We start from the raw sequence: 11,225 nt of genomic DNA, 5'->3' as shown, positions 1-11,225 counted from the left end.
AGCTCGGTACTACAGTGAGGAATCTAGGTTCAATTTTAAATGTTTGAGACTCTTCTCTCGTTTTTATATCCATGCTGCCACTGCTTCTGCAAAACCCTGCAGGTTCTGTCTAGTTTGTATGTTCAATGTAATTTTGACTAACTTTCATATGAGAACTTTCATTATGCAGTTTATGAGTATATTAGTGACAGGATCACATAATCAAATTTCCATAGGTAGAACCAACTCATAACCCCCAACACCCTTGTGTTCCATAACTGACAGTCAAAATGGCTGTCGTCCGCAATGATCAGACACCTATGAGATTACATGAGGCAATTCAAATTAATTTTTGTTGGCAAAATACTGCATTCATTTCTAACTTACAAACATTTACAAATAACTATTTCTTTAAAATAATGATTAAAATCATAATTTATTAATATCAGTTTCCATTAATTTAATAATTTGTAAATTACAAAAGAACTAGTTAACAAAATGTATACCATACAATTTGGACGCCACATCCAAATCTTTTACTGTGTAAAATATTGCATCTGGTAAATATAATAATACAACCCAAAAACCTTTAGTTTTTGATAACTAACATCATAGTTAGTATATTTAACTTAACATCTAAATTAAGTAATGCAAAAGAAGATGTCATAAAATTATATCATAATATATCAATTTGTACATTCATTATGAAACAAAATAATATAAGTAAAAAATAAGTAATATTACACACAAAATATTTTAAAGAAAATAACATGTTGAATTTGTTGAACCAGTTAGATACCGTTTAAAAAATATTTACAATCTTATTTAAAAAAAATTAGATTTAAAATTACTTTTTGTAAATAGATACAATGAGGTATAGAGTAATAATATAATATTTGCTTTCTTATCAATTTGACAGTACCTGGACTATTCCATTTTCCTCTATACATAATAGAGACTTTTTATCTGCAAAAATACACTGTTATGCATTTCATTTTAAATACTGTTTTAAACACCAACAATACACTTTAAATAGCTAAACATTGAAAAAAATGTATTTGTAACCCTTTTACACTAGTTATACACGGATACCATCCCACTGACTATGGTTAATTTGTTAAATCTTGGGACAATGTGCATAAAATGAAATTAAGTATTGCATGTCATCACTATTTATTTATGGAAGACTAGATATTAATGTACAAATAATTTAAATGTGTTTATTTATGTACAACTTGCATGCGATTGTTTTGCTTTTGGAGAATCACTGGTAAACAAACACATAGAGAGATTTTGAATTCATGATAATGAACCAGTGGTCGTATCACTTAATCACACTTAAGTGAAATATTTTCCTTACACTATAGTATTTCACTAAAGTCAATATATTTAAGGATATTGACTTTTCAAAAGGTTTTTATGGAAATGATGTAATGACAATTGATGTAATGACAATTGATGTAATTGATGTATTGACAATTGATTAAAATTAAATAAACAACACATGTGATACTCATGTATACAGGAAATTGCATATAATGAAACCTAAGAATTCATGTTTCCCTCTTGTATAAATCTCACAAATTAATGAAAAGGGATTAATTTTTATTTATTTATTTATTTGTTCTTTCTTTAAACTGAAATACACTTTCAATACAAATGTACTGATTTCCAAAGTGGTCCTAATGAATATGTTAATAATAAAGTGCATGTAAATACACAAATTATTGAAATATTTTTGGAAAATGATATTGATCATGTTATCATACGTTTTATTATCTTTTGTTTTTACATAATTACACTACATCCTAGTATGCTAGTTTCAGAACACTATTCCTGCTATACTCTATATACCGACGCATTTTGTGCATATCTAGGTGATAAGCGTCTCACTTGAGGTGGCGTAGCAGTCATAGGACTGTCTATTACTGAAACTGTGGGAGAATCATCTTCTAAATTCCAATTTTCTTCACCAGTCTGTTGCATATTCTTATCAGGTTTATTATTTAAACAGAACAATGTCGCTAGAAGTCCCGCAACAACAATAAAAACAACCAAAGCCAAACCAATTATAACCCACACCTCTGTATCTAGTGATCCAAATGTTGATGATTCAGATGTGCTTGTTGAATCACCTGAAACGAAAACAAGTATTTATAATATTGTGCAGTGTTTATCTCTTTATATTAAAATGCACTGAATGTGATGATACATTTAATCTATGTTTGGCCTGCAATGTAGCTATTAACCTGCAAGGAGGCTGGGGTTTAGGTTGGAAAGAGGGTGAACCTCTCGCTGAGGCAGAAGAGTTACTCTCTAGTAAATATCCCATCAAACATTTAAGTCTTGATTTCTGCCCCACACTGAATTATCCAGTATCACTGTTGTATCTGTTCCAATTTTCTACAATTCTGTTCCACCACCAAAGATACAGTTACACCCTTACTGTATTTCAGAGTGAGAACATTTTCTAAATGTGAATGAAGGCATGAGGTTAAGCATTGTCTACACTATAACACTTTATGTGACATAAAAATGTGATGTGACCATATACTGTATGGACATGACATCATCATATCACTACCATATTTGGGCACATCACACTTTTGTCATAGTTTGATAGTGTAGACAGAGCTTAAGACACTGATCTAAATTAGCAAAAATAGTAACTTACCAATCTCACAATTAACTCCAGAATAGTTTGGCATACAATCACAGATGTATACATTATTGATATGGTAGCAGGTGCCGGAGTTATGACAGGGAGAACTGGAACATTGACCTAAAGCTAAGACAAGATAAAGTTTGGATTTATTATAGACAAATGACTGATGTTTATAGCCTACTCAGCCCATCCCAAAATACATTCCCTGAAAATAGATATTTCAATTAATATACAGAATCCAGTTAATGATGTTTAGGCTATTTGTACTGGGGGCTTTATACATATAATGGACAAATGAATATAAATGAAACCAAAACTTACTTTCACAATTAACACCAATGAAGTTATCCGTACAGGCACACTGGTAAAGATTGCCAGAATAACTACATTCACCACCATTTATACAAGGTGAACTATCACACGGATTTACCTCTGAAAAAGATGTTGTTATGTAATCCAAGCCCAACCAACTCAAAATGTGTATGTAATAATAATAATAATAATAATAATAACTTTATTGTTTCTCTTTTATAACAGAGGCACAATTCTCAAGAGATGTGCAACAAAATAAAATAAATATGGACTTATCTTAATACACAATCAAATACAAAACATTTATAAAATATTATTACATTAAAAAGTATATAAACATTAGGGTATAAAAATACATTCATTCATTCATGTAATGACAATCACATTTACAATTAAAATATAACAAAATGTGCTTTGATATCCAACTAAAGAGCCACGGGTCTAGGACATGGAGATTTTTAAATAATACAATTTTTTGGGATATAAGAGTTCAGAGCTAATGTAACAGGAATGGTAAGACCTTTTCCTTTTTATAATTTTGTTTATATATTCTGTAGTAGACAAAACTGATTTTATACCTTGATCACAGTATGTTCCTTTCCATCCTTCAGCACAAGTGCACACAGTACGATCAGTAGTTGTATCATGAAAACATTCACCCCCATTCTGACAAGGGTCACTATGACATGAGCCAACATCTGTAACAAAACATATGTAATTTTACATTATTAAATGTCATTAGTGCTGCAATCTTTTTAACTCCAGGTATTACCATAAATCATGTTCATACCAGGGTAGGCCTAGGATATTTGCATTGTGAATCGGGTGCTTTTTTAAAAGTGTTCAAATTCAAGCTCAAAATGGTCATGACATTGTCATTATTTGTATTTATGTGTGATCACTAATAAACTTAAAAAAAAGGATTATTTCACCGGCATCATTCTACTATTATATTTATGTAGAAAGATGGCATATTGTATTTACATGTTTGGCAGGTATCTCCAGTGTACGTCAATGGACATTCACATTTGAATCCAACTCCATTATTAATGCAATTTCCATTATTCAGACACGGATTTTGAATACAGTAATCTGGAAAAAAATGCTTGCTTTTAATATGTGATGGAGTAAGAGCAGTTTTCTGTTTGGGCTCATGCCTATTACTTGCTCCTGGCAAGAAGAATTGTACTTTATGAACTTTTGCCGAATAAATATTATTATTATTATTAACTGTAAGTAAAGCCATATTTATTGAACATAATAGTAGTAATGTACTGTAGTAGTTTTTGTAAATTTCTATTGGAGTTAGTATTAACTCCTAACCAAAAATATAAAAAATGCCATATTCTAACCTGGAACTTGATTTAAGTTCAGTGAAAATCCTTTAGAATTATCCATAGAATTTGTTTTAAAGATAATTAGCAACGTATTAGAAGACGAGATAAAGGGCTCAGGCATTGTACTCCCAGATGCCTTCAACAATAACTTAGAAGAATCAACGACGTCATCATCAAACACATCAATCCAATCAAGAGGGCCGATTGTACTGAAGTCTTCTAAGCTTCCCATTATGAGAGTTGTGGGGTCTGAGTATATGATCCACTTGCAGAGTAGATTTTCATTGTAGTTTTCAGGGTAGTTTGGAGATGTGATTTTAAGTTCATCTGTGTTGACTAAAACACTACCACCACATTCAGTTGCTGCAACAAAGAAGATACAAGTCATTTTAATTTTCTATTTTATTTATAAAGTGCACATATCCAAAAAGTGCTCAAGGCGCTTGTGAAACCCATGAAAAATAATAGCCTTGAAACTAAAAACAACAATCAATTTTGAAGAAAACCGGAATAAAAGCAGACTAATCGGCATAGTTTTATTGTTTATTGCCATGAAAAAACACAGTAAAATATCTTCCCAGAGAAAACCAGTATATTTAAAAATCTGGTTGATATAAAGTTTTATGAGGATGATCAAAGTATATTGATCGAAACGTCGAGAAACTCAACAGTTCTTTTCATAACTATGTGGTGTACCGCGAATTTTATATCAAATATATGGTTAGAAAAGGTAGAGTTATTATTGCTTATCATATTCTATGTTTTAAAGCTTTTAGCTTGTGAGCAAGGAAATGAGCTATTTGTTTATCATACCATGTTCACAGTTATATCCATTGTACTGCTGAGGGCAGGAGCAAGTGTGGCCTTCGTTTTCTTCTTTACACACTCCACCATTAAGACATGGGTTACTTCCACATGGATCTATCAAATCTGCAAAATAAGACCGTCTAATATTATGCAATAAATTCATCAACAAACCCATATGGTAATAATTTTCATTCTTGGGCCTCTGTGTTTGTTTTTTAGCATATTTACAGTATACAGACAACTTTGATTATTAAAGGTCTTGGACAGTGTTGACAATCTCTGTCTACACTAAAAAAGTGTGATGTGCCCAAATGTCCATCTATGGGCACATCACATTCTATTGTCACATCAAGTTTGATAGTGTAGACAAAGCTTTAGAAAAGACCCATTGAGTCGTCTGGTCTGGAAAAATTAAACATGTTTAATTAAATATATTATTGTAGTTCTGACAGGATTTGATCCAAGGACCCTGAGATTGGCAAGCAAGCATGTCAGTCACCAAGTACAGTGCATAACTTACGGTTTTCACATGTTGCTCCTCCAAATCCTTCTTGACAAAAACATGTGAAAAAACCAAGATTACTAGAACACACTCCATCATTCAGGCAAGGAGATGATTCACAATTGTCTATCACTATAAAAAAATAACAGAATAACCAACCAATAAGCAATCTAGGTATTCACCAAATAATAATTTGATCTCGTATTTTTTACATTATTTCTACATCATTAAATAATTGTTTCACTTCACCTTTCTGTTTTCTACTCTATGGAGCAGCAATTATCAATGTATGTGATAATTCTTAGTAGCTGCCTCTAGGTGAAGCTGTAGGACCATAATTTTAACCAGAATTTGTTTTATATTAGATCAAATATAACTTAATATATCTGTTGCTTTCATATAAAATTGAATGCCATGTAAAAAGGCAATTTGATCCATATCTATTATAAAGAATGAAGGTAGACAAAATACTTTACATGAATCACAGTTTGTTCCAGTGTACCCTACTGAGCATGTGCAAACATATGTGCTGATGTAGTTTGTACATGTGCCGCCATTCGAACAAGGGCTCTCACTGCATTTATTTGTCGCTATGGAAACAGAATTTGCAAACCAATTAATTTTGAATTCAACATAATTGATAAATAATATTAGTTAGGTAATAAATGTTCATTATTTAGAGAGTTAAAACTGCTTTGACTTACGTATTTCACAATGTGTTCCAATAAAGCCAGTTATACTACAATTACAAATATAGCTATCACCAGCTAAAATACACACTCCTCCATTCTGACAAGGGGCAATATCACATATTGAATCATCTAATGAAATAATAAAAAAAAAGATTACAAGAGAATAATACTGTGGTAAAGGTACTGTATAATTATCAATTATTTGGTACTCATGTACAGCCACCCTCTGCAAAAAGGCGTTTATCAGTGGCGTAACAACTATGAGCGCTCACTGGCTAAACTCAGAGGACCGGAGCTTAAAGGGGCCCATGAGCAGGGCTTTGAAATATGTTGTAAACGGGCTAAAAACGCCCAAGGCCTCCAACATAAGGGGCCATTTAGGACTCTTAAACCAGGGGCCTCGGGTAACTGCATTACGCCACTGGCATTCATACAACTAATATATTGTGACTTAATTATCATCATAAGTATTTATGTTAATGGCTTGATCATGATCAGTGGAATCATTTTTTCTTTGCGTATTTTGTCATTATCTAAGTAATGTTTTATGAATTGAAAGTTTACTATTGTAGACTTAGGCTTAAAGTACTTACCTTCATCACAATGTGTACCGGTATAACCTGTTCTACATGTGCATATGTAACCTAAATCTGATGCTACACATGTACCACCATTCTGACAGGGGCTACTTGAACATGAATGACTTGCTATAATACAATATAAAAGAAACGATATTTAAACAGATGAAATCGTGCGAGATCTTGAAAAGCAATATCAGTTGTAGTTCTAAGCCTACTTCTATATTAATAATTGATTGATTAATTAATTATTTATTGATGATATAAAGTTTTGATTGATTGATATACAAAGTCTATATACAAGTGTATTAGTACACATAGTCACTATCATAACTGGGCCCTCTGGGAGACCAGTCTTTGATTGAAGAGGTTACCCAGTATAAATAAATATCAAATTCAAGTTTATAGTTCTCTTCTTAATATATCACTAAACATGGCTTAGTGATAGTTACTATTAAAACACATAAAATAAGATTTAAGCAAAAAGTTAAAACATATACTGTATCTCTGAATACTACAATTAAAACAACAGTTGATATAAAAATAGTTTTTAAAAAAGTGAGAAAATCTTCTTTTGATATGCTTCTAAAAATACAGTTTTTTTTAAAGAAAACATGTCAAGCATTTAATATTATTCATCATGCAAAACCATCAAACAATATAAAACATTTATGACAAAAGTATAGAACCCCTCCTTTAGGACACCAGTATTCATGGGACACACCAATTAAGGGGACACTTGCTGTGAAAAGAATGAGGGCCAATGCAGTATATGTTCAAACATATTCAGGGGACACACCAATTAAGGGGACACTTGCTGTGAAAAGAATGAGGGCCAATGCAGTATATGCTCAAACATATTCAGGGGACACTTTGTGTGGTCCTGAAGGTGTCTCCTTAATAGGTGTTTTACGTCTATAAATAAATGTTTAAAAAAGTTTAAAAAACACTGTAAATTGAATAAACTGAAAATTGAATGAAAACAAACAAAAAGATAATCTAATACTAATAGTACACCTGTTTACGCCTATACTATAATTTAAAAAAAAAAATAAAAAAAATAGCTCGAAAGTAATGCACTACGTAAAACATACTTATCTGGCAGTGTGTGCCACTAAAGCCAAATAGACACTGACATAAGTAGCCACCATCAGCATCGATCACACACGTACCACCATTTGAACATGGGTTAGATTGGCAATGATTTCCAGCTAGTTTAAAAATTCACATTTTTTTTTCATAAATAGTAGAGCTACATGAATAAATGAAACTTCCCTTTGCCCAGACTCAATAAAAACAAGGACAGATTAATGATTTCCAGTTAGTTTAACATTCACATTTTACAATGTCATTAAAATAGTAGAGCTACATTGAATAAATGAAACTCCCCTTCGCACAGACTCAATAAAAACAAGGACAGATTAATGATTTCCAGTTAGTTTAACATTCACATTTTACAATGTCATTAAAATAGTAGAGCTACATTGAATAAATGTCCCCTTGGCTCAATAAAAACAAGGAGAGATTAATGATTTCCAGTTAGTTTAAACATTCACATTTTACAATGTCATTAAAATAGTAGAGCTACATTGAATAAATGAAACTCCCCTTCGCACAGACTCAATAAAAACAAGATTAATGATTTCCAGCTAGTTTAAACATTCATATTTTTACAATGTCATTAAATAGTAGAGCTACATTGAATAAATGAAGCTTCCCTTTGCCCAGACTCAATAAAAACAAGATTAATGATTTCCAGCTAGTTTAAACATTCATATTTTTACAATGTCATTAAAATAGTAGAGCTACATTGAATAAATTAAACTCCCCTTAACAATGAAGTCTCTCAAATAAATATTTATATGCTTTTTGTTATGGAACATGTTATAATAAAAGAAGACATTAAAGCCAGTTCTGAATTTAGTTAGGAAACTATTGTTGATTTCCAGCTAGTTTAAACATTCATATTTTTACACTGTCATTGAAATATTAGAGCTTAAATTGAATACATTAAACTCCCCTTAACAATGAATTCTCTCAAAATAAACATGTTTTCAAAAAAGAAGACAAAGCCAGTTTGGAATTTATGAGGAAACTATTGTTGAGGTTTAAAGAGTTTACAATTTCATAAACTCACTAAATGAATTGTACACAGTATTCAACTAGCAAAGTAATGCAGCATTGTTTACGAATTTAAAGAAAAAAAAAGTTTTGCACACATTTAACAAAACTTCCTGCACCACGTAACTTTCTACAAGTTTACATGCATGATCCAGTCATTTCCACGCATTGAATGTCACAGTGGACAGGGCTAACTATTTTTATAGTATATTTATTGTTCAATTATATTCTAATTTTGATAAACTTACCAACATCGCAATTGTCGCCTGTCCAGCCAGTGATGCACATGCATATATACTCACTATCCTCCACTACACAAGTCCCGTAATTGATACAAGGGTTAGAGGTGCAAGGCGCTATAATGAAATAATATTACAACATACAATAAGAATTAGGGGAGATTGAGGGATGTAGCATATAGTAATTCTGTAAAAATTAATCTAAAATAAAATTTAAAATTATGAACAATAATTAATAATTTTTTTACAGATTTTTTAATCAGTACAGTTTTATCATCGAATAAGTAAGAAAAACTGAAATTGATTTTGTAAATGCAATATTATATCCATAATTTGTACTTACTTTGATCACAATTTGTACCAATGTACCCAGGTGGACAGGCACAGATGTATGATGTATAAAGATTTGTACACATTGCATTGCCGAAACATGGATTGCTTTCACATGCGTTCAGTTCTATAATAATAAAATGATACTATTATTATTGTAAATGTGCTATGAAAATACTTTTAAACAACAACATAACAATATTTTGACTAATTTACTGGCGTTGAAGTGGGTCTGGTGGTTATGATACTTGAGTACAGATCCTGTGGTTCTTGGTTAAATTCTGTCATAATTTTTTCTCACGAGAAAATGACTTTTAATAAGACTTTGTCTTGTTAACAGGGTTGCCACCGTTGAGAAGGATAGTGAATTAATTCGCTTATGTTTATCCTTGGTAAATTGTCTAAATTGGGAATAATTATAATAATGATCCACTCTGGATTCTTTTAAAATAAATTTAAAAACTTATCTGTATAAGCCTACAGTAAATTACCTTTGATATTGCGGAATACAAAAGTAATAAAGATTCTATAATTTGTTATAAATTACAGAAAATAAAGAATGAACTTCATATTCTACCTTGTTCACATTGAGAGCCTGTAAAACCTGGTGTACATACACAATTTGCTACCGTACTAGAAACCTCAATACATAAACCACCATTTAAGCAGTTTAGCATCGCACATGGAGTTGAAACAGGTTCTAAAAAAATAAGCAAATTAAATTTAACAAATTGTTAAAATTGTTTATTGTTAAAATATCAATGTTGCAAAAAGTAAGTTCTCAATTACAAAATGAAATATGAAATGCACAAAACTGAATTTAAATTTATCATTTTACATTTACTGAACATGAAGGTTCAGTCTGATTTTGATTATCATGAATTTTAAGATTTTTAAAATATTTTAAACTATATTATATATTATAAATTCTTTTGTTAAATCCAATTTGTTTCCATTTTTGGATGAGGTGGTACAATTCTGTTGGAGGGTTGTTTTTGGTAGTTTTAAGGCCCATTTACACTAGGACATTAACGATAAATATATAAGCATGCATTTTTTTTACATAAAACAAAAGATATTAGAAAGGGTATCGTTCTAGAACTATAGGATAATCATTTATGCTGTCTTTGATAATATTTTTAAAATTCCAATCAAATGACGTCATGATAAATAAAAACAATAAAATCGTTGTATTGTCACGATATCATTGCTCTTACTAATCATGACGTCATTTTATTGGACGTGTGAAAATATCATTTTCATCAAAGGAAGCATAGATGGTTATTCTACAGTTCTAGAATAAAAAGTGCTTATATTTCTTCTGTTTTATGTATGAAAAATGCACATTTGTCTACTTATAGTCGATCGTTATCATCCTAGTGTAATGGGCCTTTACTTACCAATTTCACAAAGTGATCCACTGTATCCATCAAAGCAGGAGCATGTGAATGATGTCAATTGATTAACACATAAACCATTATTCTTACAAGGACTACTGTTACATGGGTTTGTCACTGTAAAGAAAATTTCTTTTAGTTTTTTTGACCATAAATTGTTAGGTTTGACATTATGCTATCATTAAACAAAATAGCAAGTATAAATGTTCTATCAATGAAAATGGAATATTTCAGAAGCACAACATAGATTGCTGAAGCCATCGCTA

The 11,225-nt window shown here is 30.9% G+C and overlaps 1 protein-coding gene across 1 annotated transcript in view; it reads right to left on the bottom strand.

Moving 5' to 3' along the window:
* Positions 1-238: 238 nt before the first annotated feature.
* LOC144844788 (uncharacterized) overlaps positions 239-11,225 on the bottom strand; it is a 65,650-nt gene continuing 54,663 nt past the window's right edge. Inside the window, exons 45-60 of the mRNA XM_078701850.1 lie at positions 10,963-11,076; positions 10,140-10,262; positions 9,576-9,689; positions 9,242-9,349; positions 7,967-8,083; positions 6,888-7,001; positions 6,307-6,423; positions 6,079-6,192; positions 5,621-5,734; positions 5,107-5,223; positions 4,309-4,656; positions 3,941-4,048; positions 3,535-3,654; positions 2,966-3,076; positions 2,654-2,767; positions 239-2,114 (exon numbers count right to left, since the gene is read on the bottom strand). Of these exons, the coding sequence (XP_078557976.1) occupies positions 1,819-2,114; positions 2,654-2,767; positions 2,966-3,076; positions 3,535-3,654; positions 3,941-4,048; positions 4,309-4,656; positions 5,107-5,223; positions 5,621-5,734; positions 6,079-6,192; positions 6,307-6,423; positions 6,888-7,001; positions 7,967-8,083; positions 9,242-9,349; positions 9,576-9,689; positions 10,140-10,262; positions 10,963-11,076 (2,249 nt within the window). The 3' untranslated portion in view covers positions 239-1,818. The remainder of the gene's footprint in view (positions 2,115-2,653; positions 2,768-2,965; positions 3,077-3,534; positions 3,655-3,940; positions 4,049-4,308; positions 4,657-5,106; positions 5,224-5,620; positions 5,735-6,078; positions 6,193-6,306; positions 6,424-6,887; positions 7,002-7,966; positions 8,084-9,241; positions 9,350-9,575; positions 9,690-10,139; positions 10,263-10,962; positions 11,077-11,225) is intronic.

This window comes from Antedon bifida, chromosome 6 (genome assembly GCF_963402885.1).
Source record: "Antedon bifida chromosome 6, ecAntBifi1.1, whole genome shotgun sequence".
Lineage (NCBI taxonomy): Eukaryota > Metazoa > Echinodermata > Crinoidea > Comatulida > Antedonidae > Antedon > Antedon bifida.
Note: the sequence above shows the minus strand (reverse complement) of the source record. Positions and strands in the feature narration are given on the sequence as shown.